Source organism: Zingiber officinale, chromosome 2A, assembly GCF_018446385.1.
Source record: "Zingiber officinale cultivar Zhangliang chromosome 2A, Zo_v1.1, whole genome shotgun sequence".
In the NCBI taxonomy this organism is placed as follows: Eukaryota; Viridiplantae; Streptophyta; class Magnoliopsida; order Zingiberales; family Zingiberaceae; genus Zingiber; species Zingiber officinale.
Genome location: NC_055988.1, coordinates 168743877 through 168762245, shown reverse-complemented (window position 1 = coordinate 168762245; position 18369 = coordinate 168743877). Strand labels below are relative to the sequence as shown.

The following is an 18369-nucleotide window of genomic DNA, read 5'->3' as shown; positions in this document are numbered from 1 at the left end:
TTCTATCCAATTAAGTGTCATTTAAAGAAAATCTAGTATATTTGAGTATATTTTTAATTAAAATTGTCCTTCATATATTTTAGGTATAAATAGTCTAAAAATGAATATAATTTCTATTAAATTCAGTATTTTAAACTAGAATCGAGTATATTTTCTATTAAATTCAGCATTTTAAACTAGAATCGAGTATATTTTCTATTAAATTGAGTACGACTTTTTTCCTATTTAAAATAATTTTCCTAAATTTAGTATCATTTGAAAAAAATCTAATATATTTTTCATCTAATTGAGTATCATTTAAAGAAAATCTAGTATATTTTACATCTAATTGAGTACCATTTAAAGAAAATCTAGTATATTTTTCATCCAATTGAGGTGGAAAAAGAATCATACTCAATTTGATAGAAAATATACTAGATTCTAGTTTAATGTACTGAATTTAAGAGGATTTATACTCATTTTTAGATTTTCTATACTTAAAATATCATGGATAATTAGGTAAATATATTAGACTAGGGAATGAAAAGAAAAAAAAATTTCAATGCGAAATTGTGTTTGACAATGGAGACTACGTGTAAAATTTTCCATATTTTATTGGAGTAGACAAAACCAGATATTAAATATATTTATTTAGTTTGATTAGGTCGTGGTGCTTCATATCTTGACCGTCAAGTAAAATCACATGCTCAAAAATAACGGCCAAGATCTCCCGGAGTCGCGTCGTCTGTCCAATCATTCAGTCGCGGGGAACAGCGGCGGTCAATCCAGTCCGGTAGACTCGCAATGTTACTGTAACTATTTTATTCCATCAGTGGATTCCCGAATCTTGGAGCATATCACCACAGGATGGACGGAGATTAAGAGGTAGTAATCATGGAAAGCTTAAGTTATCATAATCCGAGGGTATAATAGAAACATTATCGTATTTAACGAGTCTTCTCGTTTTGCGGTGCACGCATCGAAGATTAGGGTTTTCTTTCGTTGCTTTCCGAGCCGGAGATCGATCCCCATTTGACGAGATGGATCACGGCGGTGGCGGTGGGTTCCACCGTAACGAGGCGATCTCGGCGATCCAGGACGAGGAGCAGTTCTACGGCGAAGACGACGACTATGACGACCTCTACAGCGATGTCAACGTCGGCGAGGGGTTTCATCAGACGTTCGACAATAGAGATGGCGCGGGGGGTTTCCAACCGGTGGAGGAGCAGCGGAGCGACGCTCCGCCGCCGCTACAACCGCCGCAGCCGCCACGACCTATGCCTCCGCAGGTGCAGCAGCCTGTGGAGGAGGCTTCGGAGAGGGTCCAGATCCCGGGTATCGTGGCGGAACCTAAGATCGAGCGGTCCCTTGATAGATCTGGGGGTTTCCACGACCAGGGTTTTAGGGGAGGCGTCGAGCCGGCTGTTGCGGCTAGACAAGCGGCACCTCCTCTCCCTCCACCGCCTGTACCCGCTGGTAGGCCTGACATGGGCCAGCCTTCTGGTGGATTTGCGCAGATCCAGAGTCAGAATGGAAACAATAGCTTCCAAAATGAGAGTTTTCAGAGGCAAGGAGGTGGCTTCGGAAACGAGGGCTTTCAGAAGCAAGGGAGTGGTGGAGGCAGCGTGATAACTGTTGGGAATGCTAATGGAGGTGACGCAGGTGGCAGTGGAGGAGTTGGTGGGACTACTCTGTTCGTTGGGGATCTCCATTGGTGGACTACTGACGCAGAGATTGAGGCTGAGCTGTGCAAGTATGGGCAGGTTAAAGAAGTGAAATTTTTTGACGAGAGGGCAAGCGGAAAATCAAAGGGATACTGCCAGGTTGACTTCTATGATCCAATGGCAGCGGCCGCCTGTAAGGAGGGTATGAATGGTCACATTTTCAATGGCAGGCCTTGCGTTGTTGCCCAAGCATCGCCATTCACTGTCCGGAAAATGGGTGAGAACCAAGTGAACAAGAATCAACAGGTGATGTCTCAGACGCAACCGCCAGCACCTCCTCAGAAGGGCAGAGGAAGTGGCGGGCCTTCAGTTGGCAACAACAACTTTGGGCGCGGTGGAGGTGGTGGTGGAGGCGGTGGTGGAAATTGGGGAAGAGGTGGTGGAATGGGGAACCGTGGGCCAATGGGTAACATGAGGAACAGAATGGGTCCAGTTGGCGGAAGAGGAATTATGGGCAACGGCGGTATGGTTGCCCCACCACCACCAGTTCTACATCCTGGAGCTATGATTGGTCAAGGATTCGACCCTATGGGATATGGTGCAGCTATGGGGAGAATGGGTGCTGGCTTTGGCGGTTTCCCTGGAGGTGCAGCTGGAGCTCCTTTTCCTGGAATGATGCCTTCATTCCCTCCTGTTGTGGCACCGCATGTCAATCCTGCTTTCTTTGGACGGGGTTTGGCGCCTGGTGGTGTTGGGATGTGGTCTGATCCCAACTTGGGTGGTTGGGGTGGTGAAGAGCAATCAAGCTATGGGGAGGATGCTGCATCTGATCAACAGTATGGAGAAGGGAGCCATGGGAAAGAGAGGATAGCTGAAAGAGATCGATATGGTGCTCCGGAAAGAAGACACGAAAAGGAGAAAGAAATGGGTTCTGGACAAGATTGGCAGGAGAGGAAACACCGTGATGAGAGGGAAAGAGATTCAGGGAGAGAAAAGGAAATGAATCGGGAGAGGGATCGAGAGAGGGAGAGGGAAAGAGAAAGGGACAGAGACAGGGAGAGAGATAGGGATAGAGATAGGGAAAGGGAGCGAGAATTTGATCGTGAACGTGATAGGCATCGAGATGACAGAGATAGGCATGGGGATCGCTATAGGCACAGAGATCGTGAACCAGAGCGTGATGAGGACTGGGCTAGAGGAAGATCGTCTAGGCCTCGCAGTAAGTCACGGGAGGTTGAACATTCAAAAAGGCGCCGCCAGACACCTGAATGATTCAGGCCCTTTGCAACTTTCTCTACTCAAAAGATCAGAAGTTTTAGTAGTTGCTTTCGCTGCTAGTCCTAGATACCTGAGAATTCTTGTAAGGGCCTGGCTCAGTCACCAGATTGAAGAAGTAAGCATTTTTTTTCTCCTATCTATTTATATATGCTAATGATAGTCATGTGATCTGTTGGTAAGTCCTCCATAAGAATAACAAAAAGGACACCACTAATCAATGTTTCAACAGTGTCTCTTTGCTAGAGGTTTTCAAGAACAAAAAATCAGCTTCCCATAATTGTTATTAGGTTTAGTAATTATTTTAAAATAAGCATATGAATGGTCTTAATGCATTCCTCATTTTATTGTTGTATCATAATTGTCAAATTGATCCTACATGATTATGTGTAGCATTGCACACTTATAGGGTGTAGGTTCTTAGACTTTTAGGCAGAATCCGGTTTACAAATGTTATTAAGTTAAAATAATTTCCTTTTGGCTGGTTACTACCTTAAACTCATCATCTTTTATGAGATATTAGATTTTTAATACATCTTGATTGTCACAATAAGAACAAACTGATGCTGATGATTTGATGACTTATAGTTTGTGGATAATATGATCCCATATGCAAGTCATTAGATTTGGCTAATGAACATGTGAAGTATATATATTGTGGTTATCATGTGATGAAATCCGTATTAGTCCACGTTATTAACAAGTCCATCAAGAAATGTTTACCACCACTATAATGTTGAATCATGCATACTGCATTCTCACTTCAAAGTTTGTTACTCATCAAATTTCTAATGTTTATTGTTTTGTTATGGCCATATTTGGTAGACAACATAGGTGGGTGTGTGTGTGTGTCCCCAGATTTCAGTATGTTGTAGATATGAAATATTGTTTAAGTAACATGAAATGAATTGATGAAATAGTTAAAATCTCTCTAAGAAAAACATGTAGATATACTGAATTTGTTAATTATTATTGAAAAGGAGGTGATATCGATGAAGATGTCATTGACAGGATAAAGAATGAGTATCAATAGAATAAGGAATGGGTGATTGAAAGGTATTCTTAGTCTTATGTGACTGGCAATCCAACATGGATTGTTGATCAAAGTATTAACATTGTAGGAAGTAACAAATTCTAAGAGCATCTATATCAATTTCCCTATCATTATATCTAAAATTTAGGATAAATAACTCACTTTATTAAATTTAAATAATCACTTTTCACTATATACTATACCAACTACTCTAAAATTTCTATTATCTTTAATTTTTTATTATTTGCTTCTCTTTCTTCTATTTTTTTATTATTATATTCATGTAATGAGTGCAAGGAGAGAGATTGAAAAGAATGTGTGGAATGAGAGAGATTGAAAAGAAATATTATTTTACTTTTAGGGTCGAAGTTTTATTATCTAAATTTAGAGAATCATTCATCAAATCTAAATTTAGGGAATAGATAGGGTAGCTGATGCAAAGGTTTTTTAGCTACCCTATCCAAAATTTAGCTATCCTATCCAAAATTTAAGGTAAAATCTTTGGATAGGGTAGTTGATGTGGATGCTCTAAGATAGATATCGTAGTTACTAGAAATTATAAAGTAAAATAATGCTAATATTCACAACCAATTAGGTATAACTGATAGCTCCAATAGATGATAAATTTTTAGAAAATAGGTTGAAATGGTATATTAACATTTTTAAAGATACCAATAGATTTTATAGCCGGATTAGTTGAATCTACCAGAGACGAAGATGAAAGGGGTAGAGGGAATTTGGCATCAATGTAATAACAAATGATTTCAATATCACTAGTGATGTAGTATTTAATAGAGCTCATAGTGGGAAAGACAAACACATTGCTGATATTTGTTTGGTGACCTTGATTGCTGACAAATTTTCTAACGTGTACTTTAATTTCTGAGTATCATGACTACATGATCTAAATACACCTGTCATACTTTGATATAGCCAATAACACAAGTATGTAATTCCCATAAACATCAATGTGGATTCCAATTATGAGACTGGCTACTTGCGTTATATGTCTTTGATATACAATCCAAATTTAGAATACCTAGGCAAATTAAGATGTCAAACAAATGTATTCTTGATATGCAACCCTGTAATGGTATGCAATCATGTGGGCATGGTATCCTCAATTCTTCTTGAACCATTGATAGAGCAATTGCTTCAATTGGATCATGTTTTGGTAACTTTTTATATGGTATACAATTTATTCCTCAAAGATTTGTTGTATCGTAGCTTCTTCTTTAATCTGAGCTTTCTTTTGGATACAGTTGTTTTCATTGGCATTGACCGTGCACTTGTAATTGCAGCTAGAAAATACTCTGGTGCCTTCACCTCTCTATCGGGCGACTCGCTGGCCTGTTACTGGTCTTCAGGATTGACCTAGTCATACACATCTTTGGTACTCGATGCTTAAGTTAAAATGAACTTGCTGCTGGTGATCTTATAAATGATATTTTGGGACTTTTCTAGTGTGATTATTCCGCTGAGACACATTTTGCTAAGATACTACATCAGTTATGATGTGCAATCAGTCATGGTACTTTTATGCAGCTTTTTAAGATAAATGATGCAAGATTAGTGAATCAGATAAATGATGTGTGGTCCTTCAAGGGCATTATGATGGGTTTTAGCTGACCATGACACCCTGTTATTGATATGTTTAATTTAATTGTTCTTAATGACTGTTCGACTTTTCCTTGCTGTAACACTAAGATATCCTAGCCAAATTTAGTTCCTTTTTTTTATTTATTTTTTGTAAATGGTCAACCCATGAAATGTGTTCCCTAGGTTCTGCTTACATTGTTGATTATGTTGTTTTTTCTTCTATTTATTTTTTTGTAGTGCCTAATATCATAGGCATGCCTAAATGTGGCAATACTGGAGAATATTTTTTTGTGACATTCTCCTCCATGTAAATACTTGCCATAGTAATGAAAATTATTCTTTTTTGAATTGGAACCCTCATTCATTTATCACATTGTTCTTGGTAACAAGAATCTTTGGAACTATAGTAGTAAACCCTTCAGCTTCTGAAATGATGTGTCGAGGTTGGATCCAATACATTCATGTGAATGAGTTTGTAAGTTCTTTCATTTTTGCTGTCAACTATCCTTGAGCACCCAGTGCTAGCCTCTATGCACTGAGTCTGCTGAAATCCTCAAATTTACTGATCAAAACATCAGAAGCCCTCAATGAGACTCATGTCTTCGTCATCAGCATTATACTTTGCTTGGGTTACGGGATGAAACATAGTTCACTTGAGCTCACAGCTGTTGCATTCATCTGCATATGCATGATCTCTAATTATAACTTGCGAAGTAACCGCTGAAGTGTAAAACTAGCGATCAGAGTACCGAGTATGCCTTTTAATAGTTCTAGCAGTTAGATTAGTTTCTTTTGTATCTCGCGTATTCTTATTGTGATATGAATGTACTGATGTTAGCCACTTTAGTAGGCAAATATCATAAGACTTTTTCTTCTTCTTAATATTGTAATAAAAATAATTAATTGCCAATATGATTCTTCACTTTTAAACCCATCAAGAACATTTGAATTTGATTACTTATTGATATTTTGAATTTTTAAAAATAATTTTTTCTGATTTATTAGTATTATAAACTGTCATCTACATTATATGAGAAAATAAACGAAATGTTAGGAGGAGATATCACAAAACTATGGAATTGTACGTAACGACAAATTTATTATTATTATTATCTAAAAAAAATATTCTCAAATAAAAAAGGAGACAAATATCATATTCCATTTACAAAAAGTAAATCTTTGTGCAATGACACACCAAGATGCTTGTTTCAATTAATGATGATGGAGATAAGATCATTATGATTTTTTTTCTATTGGAAAAAAAAAAACAAACACCAAGATGTCACTGTATGATAAAGAAGAAGAATTTGATTCTTTCTAGTTCAGTCTAGCACAAAATTGATGTGGTCGCTTTTTTTTCAACTGTCCTGATAGCAAATATAGCTGTGTTTAGGACGATAAACGAGTCGAGATGAGTGAACAGTAAGAGTTCGGGCTCGGCTTGTTATCCCTAAACTTGAGCTCAGCTTGAATTCGATTCAAGCTTTAGTTCTTAAGCTCGAGCTCAACTCGTAATAAAATTAAATAGTTCAAGTTCGACTCGAGCTTAGTTCAGAAAAAAGATCATTTAAAAATTAAACGAGATTAATTTGAGTTCGTTTATGATTCTGTCCGAAAGTCAGAGATACGGATGCTGGGGACGTGATGCTCTTGCTAACCCCCGGTGGACTTCGCTCTCGCCTGCAACACAAGCAACGTCAGTGCCAAGCCAGAGAAGGAGTCCCCGGCGATGGTCCTCTGACGCTCAAGTCAGTCTCCGACGAAGCAAGAAGTAGCAAAGAGAGCTGTAACGCAACAATAGAAATCATAAGAAAAAACATACCTCCGTCAATGCCTGGACCCCCCTTTATATAGGGCTCCTATAGCGTGTGTGCATGCTTCTTAAAGCGGACATACTTTCCCAAGTTTTTCCTAAGAAGATATGTCAGTAAAGTGTCCCTGATACAGTACCTTAACAAGTCGAGCATATTTCTGAAGTGACAGTGGAAGCTTCCGTTGTATGATCATCTGTCTGACCATGCCTCCTGTCAGCGGCACTAGCTCCCAAAAGGATATCGAAGGATATCCCATTGTGTATATTGCTTGGTCGAACGGAATGACCGCTCGGCTAAAATTCTGCTATCCCTGTGCTATCTGCTGCCACGCCTAGCGGGATAGTCACTCGGTTAAAAGTCCACTGTCGCGTCGAGCGGGAGAGCCGCTCGGTCGGAAATCCGTTGTCCTGATCTATTGTTGGGCCGAGCGGGAAAGTCATTTAGCCGGAAGCTCACTGTCCGCATGCTCAACTGATGTGGAGTCTGTTGTTAAGCCGAGCAGGGAGCCACTAGGCTCGGCTTCTACTCGTCCCTTGAGCGTCGATTTGATTACTCCCTGTGCCAATACGATGGGTCGGTGTTCAACCCTCGATCGGCATATAACTCGCCCGATCGACCGACAACATCCACTCATTGACTATCTTGACTCTGACCTCCACGCGACAACAAGATGGGGCCACGCCTAATCACCGCATCAATATGTATATATATAATGAATATGTTCATGAGCCTCTTAATAAACATGTTCGTGAGCCTCTTAACAAATATGTTTACAAGCTCACGAACCAAATATTGTTAAGTTCGAGCTCGATTTGATAATGTTTTCGAGCTCGTGATCAGTGTCGAGCTCGGCTCGTTAACTTAATCAAATGAACTCGAACGAACTTTTTTTTGCGCTAAACCTGAATAACTCGCGAGTAGCTTAGTTCGTTTATACTCCTGATTGTGTTTCTATATCTACTCTAAAATATTTATGAAATAAAAAAATAAGAAAAATCAAATCTAACAATGGAATTGTTTGTTTATATATATATATATATATATATATATATATATATATATATAGATATATATATATTTGTTTATATAAAGATGAAGCAAGCATCCTTAGTTGTGATGATGAGGTGGATAGTCACTTCACATAGGTTTTAAAACCCACTTGCTTTTGTTTGTTCCTTGCCATCTTATTATAAAATTTGTGGGCTCAACTAAGCTTGCTCATTTTTTAAATTGAGAAATGATAAATAAAATTAGGAATAAATTTTGATGATGAAATGCATTTGGATGGTAAACTGTAGTAGTTCTTTCTCTATAAATCCCTTTTCTCCTCTATTTAAAACACTTTATTTAAAAGTAATATTTTGGATATTGGATAAATGTTTAAAGTATTATTATTTTTAAAAGTCAAAACAAAATACTTTTAGGAAAATGTAGTTGTGAGCAAAGTGGAAAGTATGATGATGGATATGAAATGCTCCCCACTGGCGTTTAAAGATGTAAAAAGCAAAAGCTACAACAACTTTAAGCATCTCCTTAACTTCTTTATCTCACCACCATGCAAAAACGACTGCAATGCGCCGCTTCCTAAACAAACACAATCTAACACCAAATTTTAATATTGGTATTTTATTTATATTTGGGGCTTAAAAATTACAAGCAAAAAAGAAAATATTTTACCAAAGAACCCCTTAAAAATTAGAAAGAATTAGGGATAGTATACTGAATTTTATATATGATATCGTATAGTATATTGACAATCTAGATATAAGAAAAATCATACTAATATTATACAGAAATTTTAGTATATCAGATTTTTTAATATGATATAAATTTTTATATCATCCATACCATTTGTAAATTATAAATTATTAAATCATATAAATAAAATTGTTATTAACACAATAGTCTTAAATATATATTTTTTGAAACTTATTTTTTCACGAATTCTAAATTATTCTTTTCATAAAAGAAAAAAAGTTTATCATGAATCACAATGGTACTTAATTTCAAAAATCAACATCACCTGTTGATTTTCAAAATCTACTAACATATTGGCGATGAATTTCGAAATTCAAAACCAAAATAATGGTGAATTTTAAAATTCAATACCACTATGATTTATGATGAATTTTTAGGGGGTATCAAAGAATTTATTCAGTATATAACGAAATATTAAAAAATAATAAATTTTATATCAATACTGATATTGAAAAGTTTGACCCCGTATAATATTGTTTCAAAATTTTTGGTATATCAGAGTTTTGGATATTAATGGTATATATATATATATGATATGTACGATGTATCAAAATTTACGATAACCCTTAGAAAAAAAACAATTTGTGTTCTATAAATCTATTTGTTTTTACCAAAATGTGCCTTTGGACTTGTATTTCATGGCTACAAACTATCTTTAAAATCAACTTCTTGTATAATTTAGAATGGTGTTTACGATAACTTTTTTTTCTTAATATTGTCGACTAGGTGTTTTTGGATATTTCCAATAATCAAGGGCCTTGTTCGACAAAATAGCGAAAATCACTCATCATCCTCGCAATGGAATATAATGATTGGGGTGAGAAAAAGTGTCATCTAGTGGGCAAACACTTGATGGAGAAGTTTGTTTTTGAATAGATATATTGAAGTGGGAGAGTGTTTCATGGTTCTTTCTAATGGTTAACAATTGGAAGGAGAACAATTCCATGAAATGAAACGAAAGAAATAAAATTAATGTAAGAAGCAACTATATGAAAGGAAGCATTTTTCTTTTGTTTATGAGAGGCACTTGAAGGAAGAATAGATTCATCATTCTAAATTTGCTATGGATTAATATGATTGATGGAAATAAAATAAAAAAAATTAGTATCTTTTTTCATTTGATCAATATGATCTTGAGAAGGATTGGACCACCTATCATATATAAACTTATCTTGAGGAAGGATTGGACCCCCTATTGTATGTAAACTTATCAAAAGATTGTTTCCGTGTTTCAAATTTGCGATGGATCATAAGATCACACAGCAATAACTTTATCATTGCACATTGCTCCCCTTTATCTTTTTTTTTTTTTTTCCATTTGATAAATATTTTATTTTTTTCTATTTTTTTTTAAAATAGAAAAGCAAAAGTGTAAAACAAATCAAATTTCAAGGCAAGAACATATGAGAAAAGTTTAAATATATTTCAAAGTATATATATTCTCAAGGTTTTTTTTTGTTTCGATATTATTATTTTTTTAAAAAATATTGTGTTCAAATAAACATGAGTTCAGTAGATAGATTATAGTAATCGTAACAATATGGTTTTATATCGAGTTTGATGACGGATAAATTTATATAGTCGGTAGAGTTTATCGAAAGGAGTATGTTTACTCAACTTCCTTAGAGGAGGAAAAGTAAGCGTGCTTGAAGACATTTCATCAAGCTGCTACAAGCTCATAAACTCAGTACAGGTTCGAAACAAAATTGTCTTCGGAACAAAAACAAAAAAAGATGGAACAAAATTGATCGATCGAGAAGTCTTAAATCTTCAAACCAACAAGGGGCTTCGCGATGAACTTGGGAAAGTCATCCCCAGCCATGATGACCACAATCTTGGGCTCCATGTCTAAGGGAAGGATCACAACTTGTTGCGGGCACGGTGATTCGGGGTCGCGGTCAGGCGACTTAGACCGTGTACAAGCAAGCACGATGAGTGCAATGGTGATGAGGCCGACCATGGCTGCAAGAGCTCCGAAGAGATAGGGAAGTGGAGAGCTCCATGACTGCAATGAGCTCGAAGGGATCATGGTGTTGTATGTATTTAGAGTGTAAGAAGAGCTGATGAAGTGCCATAAGGGAAGAGGATCTATTTATAGATGGTAAAAGAAGTTAGGGCGTGGGCCATGGTTAACCAAGACAGAATTATTTTAAGGTTTGGATGGCTAAGAGGACCTTGTTCCATGTTGGCTTAAGGAAACCGTTCGACTAGTGTTGTAACCGACAACAAGGTTGTCGGTGAGCCAACTCCGACTATTGCTCAACAAAAGAACCTTAGAAAAGGTCATTATGCGTTTGTCAATCACACCCGAGCTTTGAATGTTTGAGTGCCTCTTATCCTCACCCCCGGAACGCGAACAAGATTGAGTTAATTAGTACAAGATAAAGTTACTATCATAGGACAAGGATTTAAACTTTAACAAAACAGAAGAAAAAAAATCTTTCCCATACCAACTATAATTTCCTAATTTATCTCTTCATAAATGGTCATGAAACTGACATATGGGGCCGCTAAGTTGATGAATTTCACCTTTTACTACCATCAAATACCTCTTATAAAAAAAAAGACATGAAATGAAGATTCAGATCAAAAAATACTCGGAAGCTTGCCTTTTGACATATCAAATACACAAACCTGATCGATCCGCCGCCCATACTCGGAAACTGTTCTTCCTAGTCTCCTTTTCTCGGCTGTGATTTTCATAGTTCAACAAAAAGATAAAGTTTCTTTTCGTTAAGAACCATCTTTAGGCTGCTCGAGCAACAATATTTCATCAAGGAATTTGATAAACAGAGAAACTATTTTGCAGATGTAACAAGAACTCATGGTCACACAGATTAAGCATCAGATTTACCTTTCAAATGAGAGATAATAAAAACCTTAGCAGTTCGTTCAGAAGAAGAACAATTTTAATCACAAATAAAGAAAAACTGTCGGAACAATTTGAGTATAATGCATTTGATTCTTACAACTTGAAGAACAAGTGAAGTCAGGCACAGAGTAAAATTGAGTAAACTACCAACAGAAAGAGTAGCTTTCAAGGAAAAGGTTGATGTATCACAACTATATGACGCTTATGCCATTTGTGTTATTATTAGTATTATTATTTTTTTGTAGTCTTTGTGATCACCTTTCAAAAAGGATATTAAGAAACCAAGCGTGAAAGAATATTTGTGCGATAAATCTTTGCGCCGAACAATTCTCCAATGGCTTCAAAGAGGAATATAAATCAAAAAAAAAAAGAGGCAGCTTTGTTTACAAAGGAGATTGAATTAGAAATAGGAAACAGTGCGTTGAAGAAATATTTGCGAGATAAATGTTTCAAATGAAGGTAGATTATACTGCTACTAGCAATAACTGAATCAGAAAAAGAATATAAACATTTGTCATAACTGAAACGAACGAGAATGCAGAAATAGCACATTAAAGAACATTGATCTGCTACCATGTTGTTCCAAAAGCTGAAGACCTTAGGAGAGAAATACTACCCGTAACACAGACAGACGATGTGAAAAAAAATGGAAAGACGGTTCTGGAAGAAAGTTGTTCTCAGAAAGAACTCAAGAGCATGTGAACTTTTTATGAACGAGCCAAGCAAAGCTCAAATTATTGACAACAGCACGGTAAACCTATAATCCATTTTATGTTGGAAGAAAAGTAAACCTAAAGCCTGAGTTAACAGTTTTTCTGGTTCCGATGAATTTGACAAAGGAAAAGATTGTCACTTTCGTTCACCGTAATGAAGAATGCCATATACGTCAACGATGCCGGGAGGAAACACCGGATCAGTAGCAGCCCGTACTGCAACTTTTGCAAGAGAGGTGACATTAACTGGAGGTGTGAAGAGAGGACCAACCACTGGGATGCTACTAAGTGGCTTTACATGCTGGAGAACCTGAGGCATGACACAGAAACAAGGTGAGTTCAAGTTTCAATTTCTCTCGCTGTCACAAATGTAGAGATGATGGGTTGTACCTTCTCTAACGGTGATCCTATTAGGCCTAGAGGTATCTTCATATTCCCAACTCGGCGTGTTCCGTGTACAAAACCTGGTCTGAGAATCACTCCTGCAAAAAAGTAATTTTTTACTGGGATGCTACTAAGTGGCTTTACATGCTGGAGAACCTGTGGCTCGACACAAGAAACAAGGTGAGTTCAAGTTTCAATTTCTCTCGCTGTCACAAATGTAGAGATGATGGGCTGTACCTTCTCTAACGGTGATCCTATTAGGCCTAGAGGTATCTTCATATTCCCAACTCGGCGTGTTCCGTGTACAAAACCTGGTCTGAGAATCACTCCTGCAAAAAAGTAATTTTTTAAAAGAAAAAAAATTGCTACATGATGGTGTTAAGAAATTTCTCCATCAATGGGACTACCAAAAGATCAATTCTATATTAATAAACAGGATAGGAAGAATAACCTCCATATGTGAACTTTGATAACAGTTCTGCTTCAGCAGCTCTCTGAACCATAAATAGCAAATTATATGATATCAGAAATATAGAATATAGAATCAAATGCATTCATGATCAGATGTCCTTTTAAAGAGAAGTTAAAGTGACGTAATATAGCAGTGTATATTTTCCTCCATCTATCTCTTAATTTGTGGAGCAATCCAACTTCATTTATCATGTAAGAGAAAGAAGACAAGTTTATGCATCAAACATTGAATTTGATAAGGTAAACCCTTTAAAGTTATTCGTAATGGAGCAAAAGCAACAGTCAAAGTACATAGAAAATAGTAAGCAAAATGCTAAAAGAACATCATATGATAAAGAAGTGTTAATCTGGCCTACATCATCACCTATAAGGGTTGCAGTACAGTATAAAGTTAATCTTACATTAAATGAAAATCAATGAATTAAAACTATACACTCAGTCAAAACCTAAATGCTTACTCTAAGAAAACTAGGAAATTGTGAATTAGCACCGACAGATTCATTCTCCAGCTTTCCTTTCCTATGGGGCTTAATTGTCTTGCTGATCAATCCTGGACATTGGTGGCACCTAAATTTACAAGGAAAGGGACTAATGTAGGTTGATTTCTTATGTTCTTCAATCAAACCACCATATTCCTAATGAAAGGGACATTAGCTGCTGCACGGAGTATGCAACAGATGATCAAAGACAGGTAGATTAAGCTGCTCTGTAGGAGGAGAGGAAGACCATTCAGTGTCAATCGGCATGAGTCTAGGTAGAGGAATTCAAAAGAAGAATGCTTATTCATATTCAATGCTTACTATATTCTACTGCCTAAGAATAAATATTCTTGTCAATTGCATTATCTAAATTAAATGTAACAGGAATAACTGGCGGAACCAAAAGATCTAGGAAAATTTGAGATAAGACAAGCGCCAACATTTAAAGCACTTTAATACTCCTGATAAAGCAGAAAATTCTAACACTATCCAGTTAAAACAGATGCTAACACAATCCATAATCTGGGATGCAAATTGATTTGACTTACAACATGCAATACCAACTATCAAACAGTGACAACTAAAAAAAAATCAAACAGAATCATACATAAGCCTGAGATAAACTAGAATATTCAACAAAGGCATTGATTGATCATTGAGTCCCGAGAAACAAGTCATTATTTTCTATAATTTGTAGGAAAACAGAAGTATAAAAAGGAAATAAAATATTATACCTTTCCCTCAAAATACCCTTGCAAAAGATAATTCACTGGACCAAAATCAGCAGCTGATACATATACAAATCTTTTTACACCTGCCCACCAGAACAAAAAGGCTAGCTAATAGATATTTTGGTAAACACATCATTTATCTTTACAAGAAGAAATTCTAAGTCTTACACCCTTCACAATAGCATCCTGAAATGAGACTATAAATACTTGAATGATTTCAATCTATTCTTAAGTTGCAAATCATAATCCGAGTCTGGCATGCAATCTTTACTTCACAGTTTGTCATGGAGTGTGATCATACCGTTTTAATATCACAACTCAAGAAATCAAATTGAAACACTGAAGTAAATTTTTTCTGTAAAAAAACAAGAAAAATTCAGGTAAAGAGCAGTGAAATCTGTCATGACCATGTTTCTTATACCAACAGGATTCAGTATTTTTCATTTTTCACATGCGTACAAGAACTAGGAATCAGAAAGGATCATCAAGTGGATATAAGGAACTTTAGCAACTAGAATGAAAAACAGAATATGAGGAGTAAGTATTAGGTAATTGAAAGAACTAACTAGCATCCAATAAGAAACAGAAATCACTAATAAATACTACCTAGATACATAATATCAATATAGAAATTTAAGTCTGACTTCTGGTAGATAGGAGTAGGAAAAAAAAAGTATCTATTATACAGATTAAAAAAAATCTGATTACCAGCTTAAGAAGTAAATGCATTGTTCAGTCTTCCACAGGGATATATTACGTAACATCCATTTTCAAGCCAAGCATTTAGTTCATTTTCAAGTGGCTGCATCTCTAAAGTATGAACATTAAATTTCTAAAATCAATTCCTATTTTCTTCTTTCAGACAATTAATTCAGGAAACATATGTCTATTTAAACTATAAACAAAATAAAAGCAAGTTTAGTTATTGAAGAATAAGACCAACAAAAGATGGCGTGCCTTTTTCAGCAGCTGCTCTTATGGCATTGATGTTTGCAGTCCCATTGATCTTGTACATGTGGGACTGGGATCCAAAGCCTCCAACACAAGAGATCTGTTAAAATTTATATTCAAGTTACCAAAACCATAAACTGAATACTATAATAACTAATGACATTGTCATTACTCCAATAGAATAACAAGTGAACATGAACAAATTGTTGTTTTATCATCTTCACTGTTTGATGGCAATATGAATAGCTATTAAATTGTGCTATGTTAGGCAACTGTGCCATGACAAGAGGGTAAACATTTTCCACTTGAATAATTAGAAAAACTAATGTGATAGTCGCATACCCTAAAAACTTCAAAAATGCAGCATGACACATTCAAAATTGAAATAATAAATGCTCCAGATGCATGACATATCAACACTGTATGCCATATGAAATGTGGATTTCTTCAAACATTTGTTGATCCCAAATCACATGATATTCATATTCTTACTATAATGGTGTAAAAGTTCAATCATTTTGCATAGGCAAAATAATCCATAAAATTGTTTGCCCCCAGGCAAAAATGGGTAGGTGGCCAATATGCATGACTAAGAAGTTGAAAGCAATGCGCACCACAGAAGACACATTATTCAAAACATCTTTCCAAGATTCAGGTGCGAGAAGGTTTCCTGTCAAATAGAAAGGTTAGAGTTAGATAATGAACTCAATTTTTTTTGAAAGGGAAAAGATCCTTTTTCTCCAACCTTGGTGCCACTCAACTTGATCAACCCATGGCTCATGTATTGATGTCCTTCCAGACCTAGGTAACAAATAAAGCGTCAAAGCTAAGCACATCCTATGCAAGTTCAATCAAAATCAAGATTGAGACGTGCTAAAAAATCACAATTTGTGAGCTAAAAGCAAGAAGGATCTGAAAATAAGTCGAAAGGTTCCAAGTCTTTTGTTTGACCCATTGGAGTTAGAACAGGATGTATTTAGAATGGAGCTGCATCACAATAACATCTTAATTTTTCAATGGAACTGATTATTCGATGAAATTTCCTTGTTTTCTCACAAACAGAATCCTCAGCACCAGCAAAAAATCATCACACCAATCTAATGGTTTACTATGCCAGCCAATCTAGTGGAGAGACGGAATACACCAAGAATAAGATAGGAAAGTTCCTAAAAACCAAAAAAAAATTAATAAACCCCCAAACTCATTATAGATAAGGTTGCAATTCTATTAAAAAAATTAGATTGATTTTTATTCAATTAAAGACAAACTGCCAGGATGCCTAGGCTACAATATGAGCAGATAGAGCACGTATGTACCTGCTGAGACTAGAAACAAGTACTCCTTGCTCCAAAGCCTCTTTGCAAACGTGTGAACCAATGAATCCATTGCCACCCAGTACAAGTAACTGTTATAAGAAGAATAAGAATTAGAAAAAGAAAAGAGTGAGAGAGAAATTAGCAAAAAGCTTGTAACATCAATAGGCAATAAAGAAACATCACCTTTTCTGACGGTGGAGGCGATGCTCTTATTGTTTCTGCTTCATCCACCTTAGGAGGCGCATCTGCACGATTGGACTCGGTCGAAAAGGATCTTCCACATCTCAAAAGACCGGCAGAACTGTTTCCGGAAATTCATACTATACATAAGGGAAAGACACATCTGACTAGCTAATAGATACTTTAAATACGAATTCTTATGTGTGTGTTATCCATTAACATTATCTAATTGAACGATATGTTTCAACAGTGTGTGCAAAGAGGAGAAAAGTTATTGATATGTTGCAATCGTTCTTACTGCAAAAGAAGGATCAATATTTAGACATCAAAAGCGTATTTTGAAACCAAAAAAAAAAAACGTCACTTGCCGCAGAAACTAAGTTGCTACAACAAAGATCTATCGTAAAGGACGACTTGTTTCGATCGGGGACGAAAAATTGACGCGACCATGTATTTAGAAAAGAAAGGAAGGAAAATCAAACGATCGAGAAGGTAGAATCGCAAGAGACGCTCACAGCGAGCGGGAAGCGGAAGAGTGCTTGCGGATCAAACTCGAGACAATCGATCTCATCCTCCTCGGCGCCCCCAATTCTTCTTCGTCTTCCTTCTGTCAGCGAGGCAAAGGCGGCGCCAGATGCAGGGGTGGGTTCGTTCGGAACTTTGAAATGCCCCTTTTGCCTGGTTGCAGGCCGACTTGCTCCCTCCCGTCGGTTGCGTTGTCAAAGCGCGGACTGCCCAGTCATCGACCGGCGAACGTAGCAGCCTCGCGATTCACTCACTCGCTCAAAGTCCCTCTGACCGACAATGGGTGGCACCTGCGACGGGCATGCGAACTTCGATGATGCCAAACCGGGTCGGGTCGGGTCGGATTAATACGATGGCTCCATGGGCCGAACCGGCTGCGATTGCCAAAACCTAACACCTATCTTATTATATAACTTTGAACAGAGTTCATTTCTCCACAAACTACTATATGTGAAACATTTTCTAAGAAAATTTCACGAGTTTTTTTTTTGTTTGTTTAATGATCCTCTGTCTGTCGAACATTCAAATAGCAAAAACACAGCAACAACAGTGATTGCAGATACCTGATATATTATCATCCCTATAAGATAAACACAGCAACAACAAAGAGGAATGTCATTAGAGA

The 18369-nt window shown here is 36.6% G+C and overlaps 2 protein-coding genes across 2 annotated transcripts; one reads left to right on the top strand and one right to left on the bottom strand.

Moving 5' to 3' along the window:
- Nucleotides 1-954: 954 nt before the first annotated feature.
- Nucleotides 955-5910, top strand: LOC122043167 (cleavage and polyadenylation specificity factor subunit 6-like). The gene is made up of 2 exons (XM_042603653.1): nucleotides 955-3036; nucleotides 5253-5910. Exon 1 carries the CDS (start codon nucleotides 1020-1022, stop codon nucleotides 2913-2915), a length of 1896 nt encoding a protein of 631 aa, XP_042459587.1. The 5' UTR covers nucleotides 955-1019; the 3' UTR covers nucleotides 2916-3036; nucleotides 5253-5910.
- Nucleotides 5911-12522: 6612 nt separating this feature from the next.
- Nucleotides 12523-18058, bottom strand: LOC122043166 (uncharacterized protein At1g32220, chloroplastic-like). The gene is made up of 10 exons (XM_042603652.1): nucleotides 17735-18058; nucleotides 17223-17340; nucleotides 17040-17128; nucleotides 16469-16524; nucleotides 16338-16393; nucleotides 15730-15823; nucleotides 14776-14855; nucleotides 13543-13585; nucleotides 13329-13420; nucleotides 12523-13017 (listed from the first exon to the last, which is right to left on the bottom strand). The coding sequence occupies exons 1-10, from the start codon at nucleotides 17788-17790 to the stop codon at nucleotides 12844-12846; spliced, it is 858 nt and encodes a 285-aa protein (XP_042459586.1). The 5' UTR covers nucleotides 17791-18058; the 3' UTR covers nucleotides 12523-12843.
- Between the last annotated feature and the right edge of the window lie 311 nt (nucleotides 18059-18369).

Coding starts and splice junctions, on each gene's coding strand:
- LOC122043166 (XM_042603652.1), bottom strand. CDS start 17,790: ATGAGATCGATTGTCTCGAGTTTGATCCGCAAGCACTCTTCCGCTTCC. Junction 17,129..17,222: donor CGCCTCCACCGTCAGAAAAG/GTGATGTTTCTT, acceptor TTCTTATAACAG/TTACTTGTACTGGGTGGCAA. Junction 15,824..16,337: donor TGAATAATGTGTCTTCTGTG/GTGCGCATTGCT, acceptor AAATTTTAACAG/ATCTCTTGTGTTGGAGGCTT.
- LOC122043167 (XM_042603653.1), top strand. CDS start 1,020: ATGGATCACGGCGGTGGCGGTGGGTTCCACCGTAACGAGGCGATCTCG.